At 42.0% G+C, this 19,132-nt stretch overlaps 1 protein-coding gene across 2 annotated transcripts in view; it reads right to left on the reverse strand.

The window, feature by feature from the left end:
* HMG20B (high mobility group 20B) overlaps positions 1-19,132 on the reverse strand; it is a 115,398-nt gene that overhangs the window by 56,163 nt on the left and 40,103 nt on the right. For both annotated transcript variants that reach the window (XM_075204908.1, XM_075204903.1), the window contains exons 7-8: positions 11,733-11,811; positions 9,938-10,153 (exon numbers count right to left, since the gene is read on the reverse strand). In XM_075204908.1, the coding sequence (XP_075061009.1) occupies positions 9,938-10,153; positions 11,733-11,811 (295 nt within the window). The remainder of the gene's footprint in view (positions 1-9,937; positions 10,154-11,732; positions 11,812-19,132) is intronic.

Genomic DNA, 19,132 nt, shown 5'->3' on the forward strand with positions numbered 1-19,132 from the left:
GAAAGGGCTCCTAGCTTTATACCACAATCCGTCAGCATATGCCTCTGTCCAAAGATTCTTGACAGACCATTACCAAATTTGAAATCGCACCAAGCAGTGCTGTTTGCGTTCCCCATTTATTTTCACCGTTATCATAAAGCCTCTAGTGACTAGAATCGGAGCCAACTCAGACATCGCTAGGCTTTGCGAACAATAGACTTTTCACTCAATCGCTCCCTGTAACCTCTCTCCTAACCTATTTTCACAAATTCATACATATGGATCTTTTTTAACTATATAACATCTGTTCTGATAAAACCAAACTTTTAGTCCTTAACGTTTCAGTCCAGTTACAATAACTATTCAAGCTAATTTTTAACTTTCAATGAAAACCTAATAAAATAAACTATATTGTGATTTACATCACCAAAAGTTATGAAGATCTAAAATGGTTAACTTCTCCCCGCTGGCCCAGGTGCTTAAATAGGACTTATTAACTTGGAATAAATACTACATACGATGGAGAAAATGAATCTGTTGCCCAGTTTCCTATATTTCTTTTAAACTAGGGGTTAGAGCGGCGGTTCCCAAACTGTGCGCCGCGGCTCCCAGGGGTGCCGCGGCGCTGTCACTGGGGTGCCGCGGGCCAGCCAAAAAAAAAATGAAAGAGCACATAAACTTACCAATCCGCCGGGCGCCGGGACCCAGCAGCCTCCTCTCTCCCGCAGCTGTCACTGACAGTGACAGATGCGGGAGAGAGGAGGCTGCTGGGTCCCGGCGCCCGGCGGATTGGTAAGTTTATGTGCTCTTTCATTTTTTTATGGCTGGGAGAAGCGGAGGAGGACAGCGGGAAGCGGAGGAGGACAGAGGGCAGCGGAGGAGGACAGAGGGCAGCGGAGGAGGACAGAGGGCAGCGGAGGAGGACAGAGGGCAGCGGAGGAGGACAGATGGCAGTGGAGGAGGACAGAGGGAAGCGGAGGAGGACAGAGGGAAGCGGAGGACAGCGGGAAGCGGAGGAGGACAGCGGGAAGCGGAGGAGGACAGCGGGAAGCGGAGGAGGACAGAGGGCAGCAGAGTGACAGAGGGCTGCAGAGTGACAGAGGGCTGCAGAGGGGGGCAGCGTGACAGAGGGCTGCAGAGGGAGGCAGCGTGACAGAGGGCTGCAGAGGGGGCAGAGTGCCTGGATGCAGAGGGGGTAGTGTGACAGAGGGCAGAGGAGGGGGACAGAGGGCAGAGGAGGGGGACAGCGTGACAGAGGGCAGTGAGAGGGGACAGCGTGAGAGATGGCAGTGGGGGCAATGTGACTGGATGCAGAGGGGGCAGTGTGTCTGGATGTAGAGGGGGCATTTTTGCATACAACTAAATAAGTATTTCTGTCCTGACCTAAATACGTATTAAATTTTTTTGACCAAACTACTTCTAAAACAGGACTGCTCAGTAATTATTCTGGAGGGGTGCCTTTGAAAAAATTTGGAGACTCTAAGGGTGCCATGAACTACAAAAGTTTGGGAAACACTGGGTTAGAGTCATTTTGAGATTCCTCAAAGAACTTCAAATCGCATATATTTTATGTTGATTCATTCAGGCTGAGAGGAGATCCAGCGTTAAAATACACCCTCTAGATAAATGACCAGCCTTACAGAACTACAGTAATATTATTATGTTTCCATTTAAATCAGTGCATTGGAATGCATGGTAGCCCATGACACACACTTTGGGTTCACATTGAAGCAACCTTAAAACACTTCATATGGGCGGGCGTGGCCTGGTAACTATCAGGAGAAGTCGTGTTGAACCAGAGCTCCTCACAAATTCTACGAAAATTGTTCCTAAACTCTGCTTTATCCCAGAAATAACTCCACAAAACCCAAATAACACCTTTTGTTGGTTTGTGGGATGAGAGAAGCTGGTCGGTTGGTGGCCCTAGGAGGAGTGGGAACGTGCCTGAAGGGTCCCACTGTCCTGTTTCTTATATTGGAGATCCTGAATTGCTGAATTGGACCAGACCGAGCGCTCTCCTGTACGCCGCAGACCACCAGACAGGGGACGCAGGCTTGGAGACCATGTTTGGTTCCTGGTGGGGGCGTGATACGATACCCGGCAGCGACAGGGGGAGCGGGCGTCGCCCTATTAAGCCTATTACCTTACATCTGTGGGTAGTCGACTCAGACGGAGGTTCCCCCGCCACCCCAGGCTCGAACAAGATTGTCCACTCCAGACCGGAAACGGCGGCCGCCATCACCACCTTCTCTTCCGGTGGGTTATCCGCTGTGGGGCCTGCTGGGAAGGCTGTGGACGCCGGCATTTTATCGAGACACAAAGATGCGCCGGCGAAGGGGTAATCTCTGGACACATCAAGTAAGGGGACACATACCCACAATATCCCCCATCATTCGGCCACGTTTTAGGCGCAGGCACCACTTCGGAGGAGCACAAAATCAACAATTCCTCTAGCAGTCTATTAACATACAGCCTCTTAACCCAAGGTTCACTCAAAGCTGCAAGATATCAGAGAGAGGATCCCTATTCAAAAGCTTAGCAGCTGCCTGCAACTTGGCCCCACACGGTATGCTTCACATTAATTACAAATACAGTGTATCACAATCGGGTTCCCACTTAATGTAAGGAACAAATCCGGAGGCTGATCTTACGTGGAACTTACATTTCTACTATTTAAACCGTTCAATACAGCCAATGTTCACCTAACCCATCTGGACTTGTTCTCCATCTGTCTGTTATACTCTCATTATTGGTCGAGTGGCCAGCCAGAGATAAAATCTTCAGCATGAATAAGCCTGCAGGTAGAGGTTGCCAGGGCACAGCTGGAGAAATTACACAGCATTTTTCTCAACAAGACAAAACATGCACATCCTCTCCTCCTCGTTCTCCCCAGGAGTCCCACAATGATGGAGACTCATCAGGCACACACAATGGAGACTCATCAGACCATACCAACGCCTTCTCAGTAGATCTACAGAAAGCAATAGGGGACCTCAAAACAGAAATGGTCATAATTTCTAAAAGAACATCTGTCCTACAAAACAAGATGGAGCCCTCACTCAAATTCCAAAACGACGCTTCACAGGACTTGGACTTCCTATTAAAAGAAAACGATTTCTTAAGGAGACAAAATGGAAGACATGGAAAAAACGCAGCAACAATCTACGACTATGTAACATCCCTGAAACTATTGAACCCAAGGACCTCGAAGAGTATGTGTGCAAGTTCTTTTCTACTTTTGGATCCCACGCTATCCAGCCATCCAATATAGATAGAACTGGTCCACAGAGCCCTGAGACCTTGTCCGAAGGATTCTGACCCCCCTTGTGACGTGATCCTACGCCTCCTTTCCTTCAAGACCAAGGACCTTATATCCAGCGCAGTCAGGAACTCTTCCTACACTCTCTTTGATGGTAGTCGCATACAAGTGTTCCAAGACCACGCTCCATCAACAATTGCTAAACGTCGTGACCTTAGGGACGTGACTCGTACCTCAGAGAAAACGGCTATAAATACCGTTGGGGATTCCCTTTTCACCTGACAGTCGAAGTGGAAGTTCATCAAGAATCGATCCGCACACCCAACGAAGGGAAAGACTTGATCCATAGGCTGAACCTTTATTGTTTTGATCGTTCCTCTTGAGGGGACTCGCAAACCCCACCTGGACAACAACCTCCTTGATCTGATTTTCTGACTTCCTCACTAGAGAGGATGTTAATGCTTAACCTCAATTCCAATCCACATAATGTTATGTTTTGTTTTGTCTTACTTATTCTGTTATTTCTCTTATGCTATGTTTACAAATGTTTACTCGGGTTTGTTCATGTTGAGATTCCTTTTACTGTTCCGTAGTTGCAGCCGTTCCTGGTTGCCCATCTCACCAATAATTAATTATACCAAGATATTCCGCAAGACAGATATGGCCGCGCACCCACCTATTTCGGGAATTATACACTTCTAGTTCTAAATTTCTATTTGGATTTACAAAATTTTAACGCACTCCCGCACCTCATGCCTTAGTTTAAATAATTGTATAGGTTCATTTTACCTAACTTTAGTTTATTTTGGTATTTAGGCACTCCACCTGTGGGCTCTCCCTCTGCCTGTGAGGACTGAGCCTGGTCCCCTATCCTCTCACACCTTAAATCTTATTATCTTTCTTTATCTCTATTTTCTCTTTCTTTCCTGCACTCTTTTTCTTTTACTTACTCTGCCTCCTTCTTTCTTTAGTATCCCCCCTTACTTGCTGGGCATAATTTTCTCAAGCTAGTTTGGAATCTCACAAGCCAGTTATATCATTTACAACTCTTTCTCTCAATGTTAAAGGGCTAAACACCCCACAAAAACGTTCTATGCTGCACCACACTAAGCATAAACTAAAAGGTGATATCATTTTTCTACAGGAGACCCACTTCAAGGCTGGCGGCCATCCCTCCTTGTCCTCTAGAAGACACTCCATGGCTTACTACTCCTCTCATCCCATAAAGAAAAACGAGGTGGCCATTTTACTCCGTAACGCTGTTCATTTTGTCAAGTCAGAGATCAGGGACGACCCCGAGGGACGATTTCTGATCTTAACGGGAAAGATTGGGCATCTTGACATAACCCTCGCTAACATCTATGCTCCTAATACAGGTCAGGCGGCTTTTTTTTTACACATTTCTTCTCAGAACTACACCATTCACGTAAAGGTCTGATCCTCTTGGGGGGTGACTTCAATACAGTTATGTCCCCTTCAATGTACAGATCAACACCTAGACATCCCTTTTCACTAGCATCGGAAAAAACTAAAAACTTACAAAAGCAAACGACTGAGGCCGGCCTTTTTGACAACTGGCGAGCATTTTACCCCTCTTCAAGGGACTACACATTCTATTCATTTCCCCACCAATCCTATTCCCCAATAGACATGTTTATGGGATGTACTAATCTCTTCCAACACATAAAGAAGGCCGACATAATTCCTAACACCTGGAATGACCATTCTGTACTTTCCCTCTCGGTCGACCTTTTTCAGAAACCCCGGGGTGGAACATCTTGGAGGCTAAAAGAGACCCTGCTTAAACTTCCGCACTTCATAGAGCAAATAGCTGAAGCAATAACAAGATATTTTGATACTAATACTAACCTAGAAATTTCAACCCCTACAATTTGGGAAGCCCATAAAGCAGTAATTCGAGGAGATATTATTCAGTTTGCTTCCCGTAGGAAGGAGCGTAATGAGACATACAAAAATCTATCTTCTCAACTTAAAATCTTAGAATTACAGCATAAGCAATCTAACTCCCGCTCACTTGCGCAGCAGATGCAAAAAATTAGAGGGGGAATTTAAGCAATACTGGCGGAGAAGACTGAACGTCAACTCCGGTGGCTCAACCAATCCCTCTATGAGAAGGGGGATAAGGCTGACACACTTTTAGCCAATAGAATAAGATCTAAAAGGGCATCCCAAACAATCACCTCAATTAGAAACAAGAAGGGGAATATATCCTACGATCCCAGGGTCATTAATGGCATCTTTCACAATTATTATGAATAGCTTTATAATCTCCACAAAGACCAGCATGTCCCAGAAGCTCCTCCCCAGACCATCAAATCATACCTAGACAAATGCTCACTACCCACTTTGTCCCCCCACCAGATCACAACCCTAAACCAGGAAATTACCGGTGAGGAAGTTACCTCAGCCTTGAAATCATAAAAAAATTCTAAAGCCCCCGGCCCTGATGGCTTCATGATGTTATACTACAAAACATTCTCTAAAGAGCTTGTCCCCCAACTGACCCATTTATTTAATAACAAATTACAAGGTGGTAAATTTCACGAAGATTCTACCCGCTCCACCATAGTGGTCATCCCCAAACCAAATAAAGACCCGACTAGTTGTTCTAATTATCGCCCTATCTCATTAATTAACGCAGATGTAAAACTATTCGCTAAGGTACTGGCTAATAGGTTAAACAACTATATGTCGACCCTGGTGTTCCCGGACCAAGTAGGCTTCATCCCTTCTAGGCAAGCCCTGGACAACACTAGACGCACCATAGACATCATAGCCCATGTTAATCAGAACAAAATCCCTACAGTTGTCCTAGCCCTTGATGCCAAAAAGGCATTTGACAGGCTCTCATGGCCTTTTATGTTCAGCACCCTCAATCACCCTCAATTGGTCTGAAGGGGGAATTCATGTCGGCATTCAGGCCTTATATCATCGCCCCTCCTCGTCAAGTTTTGACGAATGGATTATTGTCCCCCACGTTCTCTCTGGCTAACGGCACAAGACAAGGTTGCCATCTGTCACCTTTACTGTACGCATTGTGCATCGAGCCTTTAGCTGCTGCCATAAGGCGAAACCCAGATATCACTGGGATTGGGATTGGCCCACGACATTTTAAAATATCACTATTTGCCGATGACGTCCTTCTGACACTTTCCAACCCCCTAATCTCACTTCCAAATTTACTTGAGGAGCTAAAAGAATATGGATCTGTCAGACTATAAAATAAATAACTCCAAATCGGAGGCTCTCTTGCTTCAAACATCTGACACAGTTAAAAGTATCTTAGAGTCTTCATTTAAATTCCAATGGCGGCCTAAAGCAGTACATTATTTAGGGGTCCAGATTACTAAAGAATACAGACAACTGTTCCACACTAATTATACTCTCCTTTTAGACTTCATAAAAAAAAAGACCTCACAAAATGGGACCCGTTATTTATCTCCTGGTTTGGCAGAATTAATGTAATAAAGATGAATGTTTTACCTCGAGTCCTATACTTGTTTCAGACACTGCCCATACCAGTCCCAGGAGCGTTTTTGGCGAATCTCCAATTAATTTGTGGCAGATTTATTTGGCAGGGGAAAAAATAGAGACTTAAAAGATCTTGTCTAGCCAAACATTCACAATCAGGACGATGTGGACTCCCGCTCTTTGATCAATATTATCACGCGTCAACCTTAGCCATATTATTTCTTGGCAGACGTCCTCAGGGATTAAGAGATGGGTCGATCTCAAGAACGCACTCACACCAGATCACACTCTTAGCTCACTACCTTGGCTCCCCCGCAGTCAGAGGCCGGCCTCAGTCTACTCTCACCCCAACATACAATTCACTCTTGATCTATGGGACAAATTACATAAGAGATGGAAACTTACCTTGTATCCCTCCCCTCTCACACCGCTCTGGCACAACCCAGATTTCCTAGCCAGTAACATCAAATATTACGCAACACCATGGCAAAAAGCGGGGATTACTCAATTTATCCATATTCTAGGGGAATTCGCTCCCCAATCCTTCTCTGATCTAAGATAAAAATCAAATTAGAGGCTTTATATTATCCAATTGTAGATCAACCAAACTACATAAGCCCCATGCCCTTTGAGAGGTGCTGTATCAACCAAGATGGAGCCCAGGGGCGGATATCCTTGGTCTATCATGTTTAACTAAAGCCAGAAAGTAGTCCCATTGAATCATTTGAGACCGCTTGGGAATGTGACACTGACAAAACTTTGGATCAGGAGGGATGGTCCCGGCTCAGAAACAGGATCTCCAAGATTTCCATTAACACATCGATTAAAGAGAACACATTCAATGTCTATACGAGATGGTACTTGGTGCCCACGAGACTCCACAAAATTTATCCAGGTACGTCAGATCTCTGCTGGAGGACCTGTGGTGGGGTGGGATCTTTTTACCACATATGGTGGACATGCCCCTACATTTCCAATTTATGGGTCCAGGTTTCCGATTATATCTCTAAAATTCTGGAGATCGAGGTCTACCCGGACCCAATGGTTATGTTATTATGCTCTCGGTTCAAATCTCTCAACAAGTACAGTAATAAGCTTGTACAAAATATATGTTCTGCAACGCGCCTCCAAATAGCTAAGGACTGGAAGTACCCTTGCCCACCGAGCCTCCAAATGCATAACCTACCGGGTTTGGTATATAGCCTCAATGGAATACATCACAAGTCTCCTCCATGATAAAGTTACCAATTTTCATAAGATATGGGACCCCTGGTACGCCTTTCACAAGTCTCCTATGCCTGCCACTCAGTAATTTGCACCACTTTTACATATTGGCCTTATACGCCCCTACATTATCCCCCCTTTTTTCTTTCTGGTATGGTCTATTCTTGATACTAACACATCCAAAGTTCAACTCGAGGGTGGGCACCAATTCTCCCCCAAACTACTCACTAGCTTATCCCTTGAGACCTGTCGCTCCCTGAAGGTTGGATGCGCTGGTCGCTCTCCCTTCCGGCAATCAACCAAACCTCTTTTTCCCTTTTCCCTCATCCCTTTTCTCTATTCCTCTTTCTTTCTCTCCCCTCCCCTCTTTCCTTCTTCCAGAAGGAAAGAAAATAGAAAAGCTTTTATATTAAGGGAAATAAAAAAAAAAAAAAAAAAAGAGTAAAGGGAAAAAGGGGAAAGAAAAAGTAAAAGAAACATCACGATAAAGGTTAAATTTGTTGTATTTTCAGATTTTGTACTATTTTATAAGGTTTATTACTTCTTCCTCTTTTCCTGTCTGCCAATGTTGTTGTTATATCTGCATTGATGTCAAAAATAAAGAGTTTAAAAAAAAAAAAAAAAAAAAAGACTTCATATGTCTCCCCACAATACTAAGGATACCTCATTGCTCACATCCCCCAATCAATAGAGAACTATCAACGTTCTCTTTCTCCTGCAGCATTTGGAACAACTAAAATTCTCTCTCTTCTTTCATTGGCTTCAATGATCATCCCTCTTTGGACTAATTCAGCTTTTCCCCAGGTAAGTGCTTTGAAACTTGGATCAATAAAAATATTGCTTTTAGCCTGTTTTGAGTTTTCCCCAATTTTGCAGAGGTCTGTTCACATTTTGTGTTTTCTAGCTATCACCTCTTCCAATATGTTCAAGCACAGCGTTTTGCATGCCAATATCTATATGGGTCTCCTTCCTGCCACAAAACCATATTAGAATCTCTCAGCCTTGTTCATCCTAATTCCTAAAGGCTCCAGTTCAAGATGTCTCGAAATATGCCAATAAATTGATTAGACACATCTGCTTGCCTGATCACTTCTAAATGGAAGTCTCCTGACTCTCCCAAGATCTCTTCTTTAATTAGAAGAATATGTTGTTTATACCTAGCATATTGAGAGATAACCACATTATTTCCTGGTAAGGCATCAAAAAAAAAAAAGCTAAAAATTGAAAATGCCTTTACTCAGACACACTCTGCATTCCCTACCATAGCTACTCAGGGATTATAGACCAGCCTCGGCATACTCCTCCCCCACCATTTACTACACATTAAACTTATGGGTCAAATTCATTGATTATCCCTCTTCCCTCACTCAAATTTGGATGTACTCACTCTTCAGACTGGATAACACAATAAAATTTGTCTCACCCTGGAAACAGCGGCGGTAGTCACTTTAGCGCCACTGATAATTCTGGCACACATTCCAACAACAAAAAAATCATGAAGACTGTAACAGCGACCACATTAAAATATCCACTGACCGTATAATAGACTGCCAGTATATCCGGAACTACAAATGACCTGCACACCTCAATAGCGACTTTCCGAAATCTGTATACTGAGAAATCACGTCACTACTAATGGCGAGACTGCAAACGGCGCTTTTAAAGCGGTAATGCCTGGTCCCACATTCATTTACATTATACAGGTAGTAGGACCGGGCATTGCCGCTTTCTCAACAGGAAAGAAAAAAGACAAAAAAAAAAAAAGACAAAAACAAAGAAATATACAAACCACAACAAATACCTGCATGAACAGTGAAACAATCACCATTCTGCTACAAATTATTTCTAATTTTAAGAGTGCCATGCTATCCATTAAAGGACATGAAACTTGTCAATTAGGTGCACAATGGTTCTGGGTAGCTTGTCAGAGAAGTCATTTGAAACAAAGTTATATAGGTCATAATTCTTTAACAATTTACTAACCTGGAATTGGTAGCGAGGAGAAACTTGTTAGTAAAATCTGTCGGATTGTTTGTAGCTGTTGCTGAAGAACCATTGTTTGCCTTTCCTCCAGTGCCAACTCCTGTTCCAGCCTCTCTTTGGCACTATTCATACTCTCAGTGTGTCGCTGCAAGATAGTATTCTGCTCCTCAAACTCCATGTTCATTTTGCGCAATCTCCTTAGCTCTGCTTCACGGACTTTAGGCAGAATATTTGTACATATTTTAGCCTTATTAGTCTTTTTGCTAAGGAATAACAACATTTAAATACTGTGCATCTTTTAGGCATGGTCAAAGAGACAAATGGTCTCCTAGGTTAAGAAATAAGAACGCAATGTGAGCTATTTAGAACGTTGCATCAGTTCAGTTGCTTATTGCATATTGTATGCACATGGGTGCAAACAAAAACAGCTAAATGTTGGTGTTGTAGATCTCACTGCACAAGGAAAAGCCAGCACACATCCACAATATTAGATTTACATGCTTGCAAAACTAGTAGCACCTGCTTGTTAGGATTAGCCAGTCATACATCTAATCAATATCTGTCTTGAATATCCGCCATATTTGATTTAACACTAATGTTTCACCAAATGCAAGGCTAGTAGCACCTGACTATAATGAACTGCCAGTTATGCAGCTATATCCAGTGTGTTAATTTGCAACTATGCCTTCTTGATTGTATAAATTAAAAACACACAAAGTCAAAACTTGGCAATTATATTGTTTTGCTGGCTCTGTAAATTACTTATGGCATTTAAAAATTGTGTGTATTGTTGCATAATGTACAGCGTAAATTAGATGTTCCTCTTTGCCATGCAACAGCTTCTTGTCCAGGAAGAGCAGATGGATAATCCCCAGATAGGTTTCTATTTTAAGTGTAGTTTTACCTATATATTATTAAATGCATAAAGGAAAACAATGACATATTGGAAGACTTTTTTTTCCATTTAAATTTATAACCTTTCTACATTATGAAATACTAATGAGGAATACAGTTAAGTCATAGAGCTCATCAATATTTAAGTATAACCTCACAGAAGTTTATATTCTCCGTTTGAAGAGCACCCATCACCTGGAGGACTTTATTAATTTAGAACACAAACTAGGCTGATAAGCAGAGGGTACATTGAGTTGTGTGATCTGAGCTACTGAGGGATCTGTCAAATTGAGCACTCAAATGAAAATGCAGAAAGAGTGGGCCAGCACTGGAGAGACATAGGTTTGCCCAACAGGACTCTCAAGTGATGAAAGAGGTTGTATAGGGCAGAACTGTGTCTTTTGCAAACCGACCCCTCCTCGCTGTGTTAAAACTTCTAGTGGTGCTCACTGGTTTAGAGCACCCGAAGGACTGCCATAGAACAGTGCTTCCCAAGCCCAGTCCTTAGGACCCCCTAACAGTGCTTGTTGTCCATATTTCTTTGCTGGAGCACAGGTGTATTCATTACTGACTGACACATTTTGAAAGATCCACAGGTGGTATAATTGTTTCACCTGTGACCTGGAAAACCTGCACTGTCAGGGATACCTGAGGACTGGGTTTGGGAAACACTGCCATAGAGGAAAGGGGTCAGACAAAGAAATTTCGTTATTACCATACTGAGTGTGCTACCTACAGACTCTGACAAGCAATCTTTTTTTTTTTAAAAAAAACATTTTTATCAGTTAATAAGTGAATTATACATTAATGAAACCTCATATCCTCCTGTTGATGGATGCTCTTTAGGGATATCAACCTCAATTGACAGAGATATCAAAATAAATAAACTAATAGGGGTCACCTTTATTTTGATCCAAAAACTCCTCTGTAAAAATAGGAACATCAAAAGATGAAAATCCATCACTCAGGGAATCACCAGTCTGTAGAGATAGATAGGCAATGTTTCAGCTTGGTGAGCAACAATCCGAGTGAGGCGAGAGAAGATAAAATATAATAAAAAGATTTTGGCAGTAAAAAATAAAATATAAAATAAAACTAATTTTGAAAATTAGTTTTAAGAACTTGTTGCAATATTAACATAAAATCGGTTTGTATGAAGTGACCAAGATGTAATTTTATTTTAAATACCCTGATGCTCTACTGGGACATTAAATGGTAAAAAGAATATATTGTCCCTCTCTCCACAAATTTATGGACCACCCATAATTGTAAATGATTGCCAATATTTCTTGTATCTGGAAACTAAATTAAAGGAAATGTAAAGCTATATTTCTCTTAGCTAGGTAGAAAGGCGCTTTAAATTAGAGTAGAACTAGAAAAATCAGGTCACTGAGTCAATGCACCTAAAAAAAAAATATATTTTTTTCTTACATATAACTCATGGGAGTGATTTCTATTTATTACAATTGATACTCATCTTCCATAGCTTCTTAAGAGATCCTGTGATTTTGTCCTCCTCTGCATTAAAGAATGCATATTTTATTGAAGATAACAAGCACTGTTCACGGCACAGAGGTGCAAGTTATGATGCAAGTCTCCCCTATGCCATTATGTATCCTGTAAAGCATCTGGGGGTAAATGTATTATGCTGCGCTTCCTGCAACTCGCCGATATTCGGCAACTTTGACAGCTAAATTTAAAACAGCAATATCTTTAAAGAGACCTCTAATGATCGGCCCTCTGAAGAAATCACTTGTGATGATACACGTTAGATAGGAGAGTACTCTGGGTCATCCATAATCCCGTTATACTATTCCTGTATTTTGTCCGATATAAGAGCTACCTATTCACTGGAGCGGAATTAGGCTTTTGGGAACAACGGCTCTCAGCGTGATTGAAGTCCATTGAATAAGGGGAGCAAGCGAGTCAGTGGGTGCACAGAGAGAGAAGGTACATTGAGTAGGCGTACCACGGTTATAAGATTGCTGGATCTAAAATAAACGGTACCAGATTTTGCACTATATGTTAAAGCCGCTTTTTGTGACAGCCATTTACTTTCAATATCAACCTACATGCATTTGAGACTCATTTGCTAAAAGACTGGATATCGTAATGTGCAGACACTACATCTCTGCACTGATTATACATCTAGTTTCACTCACACAGCTGAGCTGAAATTATTATCAATTGCTGACATCTGCTCAAGAAAGCTATTTGTGAAGACTGTTGCTACATTGATTTCAAACACATATTGGTTTTGAGTAAAACCAGTTATTGAAGAATCTCATCATACACCACTAAGAGAAGATTAAACAAGTGGATTTAAGATACAATAAGGAGACTCTCATACATAACAAGATAAAATATTCCAACATCACAATCTAAACTACCAGTCCTACGTAGATAACATACAGATCTGTCGGATCAGATTTAAAAAAAATAAAAAATAAAAATAAATAAATAAAATTAGAATTAAATACCTACTTAGCTGATCTACAATGGGTGAAGGTCATTGGATCAAACTAAACCTGGACAAACAGTAGAATTAGCACTCTGATAACAAGATGGCAACAATAGCAGCCAATAGAACCTAGTGTATAAATTTGCAGAACTTCAACAGAAGATGCACCAAGATATTGTGTTTCATATCCCTGCTTTTACAAAACTAAGGCTTTTCAAATAATGATACCTTCTGTTGCTGAATTCAAAGTAAATATAATTAAAAAAGCAAAAAAATAATATAATATCAATGTTATGAAAGACACAATAATATGTTTATACTTAATTATAATCGTTAAGATTTACAAATTACACTGAGCCCAAACCAATATCTGCTGACACTATTTATGAATATGTATTTCAAACAATTTAAAGTTAGTTTATTAAGGGACCTATTATATTATAATGCAATATTTAACATGATCATAAGAGGATTTTTTACTCACTGTAAAATCCATCTCTGAGTTTATTGGAAGTAACTGCGACAATGGTGTATAGTAGTTGGTAATGGAACCAAGGTTCTTTAATACTAAACATGTTGAAGGTAGCTCCTCCCCAACTATGTTCCCCAATCCACAGCCATCTTCACTTTTATAATAAAGCCCAGAAAGAAGGTCCTAACTAGGAGTAACAGAATACCTAGAACAAGAACAATAAACAGAACAGCCAGAGAGAGAGGAGGGGGCACTGTGTCTCAGAGAAATTGATTTTACAGCGAGGAAAAAAAATAATCATCACGGGTGGAGAGCATATCTTCAAGAAAAGGAAGAAAAGAAAGACATGTTGTTAGGTAAAGGGCTCATATGGAGGGGTGAGGCAGAAGAATCCCAGACAAGTGCAAAATGAAAGATTCAGGAGAAAAAAGAAGAATTAAAGGATAAGACAGGGTGCCCAAGTTTGGTAGAATTTATCATCTTTTCCATGCAGTGGCTCTGTTTCCATATCTTGGCAATTAGACATCGATTGGCCGCAAGGATATGGGATGCCAACTTTGCAGAGTACTTAACAGCCTCTGGGGGTAGACAGAAGAGGAGAAAAGTCCAGGGGCTCCTTGCGAACGGGACATGGGAGGAGTGAGGAGGGACCTGAACCAGTCCCAAAAGGAGATTTTTGGGCATGACCACCAGATGTGTATAAATGAGCCTAATTGAGCACAACCATGCCAAAAGCCAGAGGAGCTAGATTAAGGGTTGTCAAACACCGGCATGCGTGCCAGACGTGGCACATGGACCCCTTCTGGCTGATATGCCGGAGCTCCACAGCTGCCTTACAAAAGCAGCTGAAGATGGCCCAAATGGAGGTGCTGCTACAGTTCTGTTTCTGTCATTTTCGGCTGATTTAGTGAAGCAGCTCCAAAGTTCCCTTGTGGAAAGAATGATGCGCATGCAGAGTATCTGGATGGTAAGTCTGAGGCTTAATATGCACTGGGGGAAAATCTGTGTGGCATTAATAAAAAAACTGGGGGCACATCTATGTGGCACAACATGAATATTTATTTGTTGGTCCCATTACATTTTGGGACGTTTCTGAGAGGTGTAATATCACTTATAATAAACTTTATATGTATTTTCCTTAATCAGTGTCGGGATGGAGCTCCCCTCCGGAGAGGGGCCACCGTCCTTCTACCATTCCCTCTCATGCTTTTTCCTGGAGTCAATATAACGTCAAGGAGCAAACTACACTATCATCATTGATTTATATAGCGCCAACATATTCCGTAGCGCTTTACAATTGGGGACAAACATAGTGAACTGATAAACAAACTGGTGAGAAGGCCCTGCTCGCAAGCTTACAATCTATGGGACAAATGTATTCAGACCTCTTGACCATTACATCAACAGGGACTGTAATGACATTGTATTTAAATACATATACTTTAATATGGAGTTGTTCCCCCTTTTGCAGTGATAACAGCTTTCACTCTTCTTGAAAGGCTTTCCACAACATGTTGGAGTGTTTCTGTGGGAATTTGTGCCATTCATTCTGTAGAGCATTTATGAGGTCAGACAATGATATTGAAAGAGAAGGCCTGGCTGGCAATCTCCGTGCCAGTTCATCCCAAAGGTGTTCGATGGGGTTGAGGTCAGGGTTCTGAGCGGGCCAGTCAACTTCTTCCACACCGAACTCATCAAACCATGTCTTTGTAGTTCTTGCTTTGTGCCCTGGGGCACAGTCATGTTGGAATAGAAAAGGGCCTTCCCCAAACTGTAGCCACAAAGTTGGAAGCATAGCATTGTCCAAAATGATTTGGTATGCTGAAGCATTAAGATTGCCCTTCACTGGAGATAAGGTGCCTAGCCCAAACACTGAAAAACAGCACCATACCATTGGTTTCTCCCCCATCAAACTTCACATTTGCCACAATGTAGTCAGGCAGGTAAGGTTCTCCCGACATCCGCCAAACTCAGACTCACCCATCTGAGTGCCAAACAGAGAAGCGTGCATCGTCACTCCACAGAACACGTTTGCCCTGCTCCACAGTCCAGTGTCAGTGGGCTTTACACCACTCCATCGGACATTTGGCATTGGTCTTGGTGATGTGAGGCTTGCATGCTGCTGCTCGACTATGGAAACCCATTCCATTAAGCTCCCACCACACAGTTGTTGTGCTTACATTAATGTCAGTGGAAGTTCGGAACGCTTCAGCTATGGAATCAGAAGAGCGTTGGTGACTTTTACATACAATGCGCCTTAGTAGTCATTGACCCTGCTGTGATTTTACGTGGTCTTCCACTTCATGGCTGAATCACTGTTGTTCCTAAACACTTTTCTGTTCTAATAATATCACTTGCAGTTGACCGTGGAATATCCAGCAGGGATGAAATTTCACGAACTGTCTTATTGCAAAGGTGGCATCCTATTACGGTACCATGCTTGAAGTCACTGAGCTTTTTATAACCGATTTTGTATCACAAATGTTTGCAAATGGAGACTGCATTTCTAGGTGTTTGATTTTATACACTTTTGGCAATGGGTCTGATTGAAACACCTCAATTCAATAATTAACAGGTGTGGACAAATAGTTTTGTCCATGTAGTGTATAAAAACATGAGACAGCACCAGGTGGTGTGAATTATTGATTGTTTTGGACTTTTTAGAGGGTAATTCCATCTTCAAGTGGCATTAATTCAATGCTAATATTTGCCCAAGAAATGTGCCTGTGTTGTAGGTTTATAGTGAACCCAGAGATACCGTGAACTACAAGTCTCATTATCCAGATTTATCTTTTAAATCTCCCGCCCATAAATACTTCCAGGTACTCCTGCTGCACTGGGGCTCTGGCTCTACCCCCTGGCTGAAATCTTTGCCAGGGGGAAGGCAGCCAGATCTGGGGCAGCAGTCCCTGCCCTGCCGCCACCTGAAACTCTTTGAACTCCAGAATGCAGCTTTGCTTCCTGGGACCCCCAGGAGGTACTGCATCTCCTGGATTCATTTGAATCCAGGAGATTGCATTACAAGACACTTCGGCAGCAACTGAAGCTGGCTGCTGGGGGAGACCAACGCTCGACCACCATGGACAGGTAAGTGCACATTTTATTCCTACATATAAATTATGCACTTATGCACTTATTTAGTTTTACAAGACATTCACAAATATACATTTAAAATACACGCAGTTACCACTCCCAATGCCTGGTGCCGGGAGTTGACCCCTCTGGTGCTGCACACCGGCTAGCTACCGGCGCTGCACACCGGCTAGCTACCGGCGCTGCAGTGCCCATACATCATATATACATTTATTAATTTACTTAAATATGCTTTTACACTTTTATACATGCCTTTTATATATGTTCAACCACTTATATGCTGCGGCACTAGGCACTACCTACCCAGCACCATAGCGCACACCATTAAGTACATTTTTATTTTAAGCAATACATTTTCATTATTAACATTTAACACTGTGCCTAGCACCGGTGATTTAATCCTCCGGCGCTGGGTATTAACCCTCCTGGCACCAGAGTCCTTTCCACGATACACAAACACTCAGGGACCTGGCTTCATTTACTGTTCATCTGGGTTGTCCCAAGGTTTGAAATGAGCAGATTAGTACAACCTGATTACATAACTGGAGTGTGCAATTTATTTTAGAAGATGATGCTGATATCTTGTGGTAGGCAGTGATCTGTCCTCTTGTATTATGTTAGTAATCACCTCAGTAAATTGTATCATCAAGCACCTGCCACTCTGGCCCTGATTCATAAGCGTATTGTGCGCAAAATCACTCTGCACATGCCCAGTAACATATGTCAGTAAACGCAACCCTGTCTGCTAGGTTTTCAAACGCAAAGGACACTTACTCCAGACTACAATTTCAGGGACTGAACAGGGCGGGGAAGGGGCGTTTTGCCATACTCAATGTACAGTAGGTGTGTGCCAAACTTAAGCTCTGAGAGTCTCAAAGTTACTTGTTTTTCTGCCATATCTCTTGCTCCAGCTACAGAGTAGCTGGAGCAAGAGCGTAGCCATAGTGTAGCCATAACTATAATATTGCTGCAAATGATATCTTACAATTCATTATCTATTCTTAATATATTAATATCTTTTAATAACTGAAATGTTGGAGTGTTTTGATTTAGGTATTGTATCATGTGTACATGTCTACATTTACGTGTACATTTATTTAGTACATTCTAGAAAATGAGAGCTAGAGTCTAATTGGTTATTTGAACAACAACTCTACTTTTCCATTTTAGAAGGTTTAGTAAATTTACCCCTATGTATATAAATTGTGCTTACTCTGTGATATCATAATCACTAGGAAGATGAAAGACTAGGAAAAATTACTCCTATTCTGGGAGGCCGCATGTGACTACCAGGCTATTTGTTCCCCTGGTGCTGTATTTCTTATATTGGTACAAAGTGGCACAAGCTTATGTGGAAGCTGAGAGTGGGAAAGGGGCTTCATGATGTACAGTTACTGTATCGGTCTGACTAAGGATAAAATATGTGTGGGGGAGGGTTTTCCTGTCCTCAATATACCACCGTTGCCCACTAGCACCTGATACAATCATTGGTGTCCGATTAAATTATGAGTGCACCTATTAAGAATTAATGTACCTTTAACTCATCTATTCCCATTTCAGTCATTATTAACAGTGCCCATTGAGTGACACTATTAAACATTAGTCTCATGGACTTTCAGGAGGGCAGCGCACAAGAGCAGATCCATTTTATAAAGCCTCTCAGTGACATCTGCTTATACACCTCTGGCAACGGGTCTGATTGAAACATATCAATTCAATAATTACCAGGTGTGGCTAAATACTTTTGTCCATATACTGTATAAATTGTCCCTTTGAAGGGGTGAGAAAATACATAACTGCTCAAAATGGTAAATAGGCAGGAAGGGGGCTCTGTTTGAAGAGACCCCACAAAATGTTTAAACTGAAAAAGAGGATTTTTACTCACCGTAAAATCAGTTTCTCTTACTACACTGGGGGACACTGCGTTACCTTGGGGTATAGTAGGTGGGACTGGAGTTAGGCACTTATAAACTTGTTTGTTCCCCTGACTCCTCCCACACTATGCCCCTCCTCTGTAGCCGACTTCAGTTTTGTATAACCAAGCCAGGAAGAGAGAAGAAGCAATTTAGAAACCAACACCAAAGATAGCACTACTTTCAGAGCAAGGGAGGGCGGGCAGTGTCCCCCAGTGTAGTAAGAGAAACTGATTTTACGGTGAGTAAAAATCCTCTTTTCTCTGTCCTACCACTGGGGGACACTGTGTTACCTTGGGGAGCTACCAAAGCTGTGTCCAAGGGCGGGAATGCTCTGGAACGGCTGTGCGCAATATTTTGTG

The sequence above is a fragment of the Mixophyes fleayi genome, chromosome 1 (assembly GCF_038048845.1).
Source record: "Mixophyes fleayi isolate aMixFle1 chromosome 1, aMixFle1.hap1, whole genome shotgun sequence".
Classification (NCBI taxonomy): domain Eukaryota; kingdom Metazoa; phylum Chordata; class Amphibia; order Anura; family Limnodynastidae; genus Mixophyes; species Mixophyes fleayi.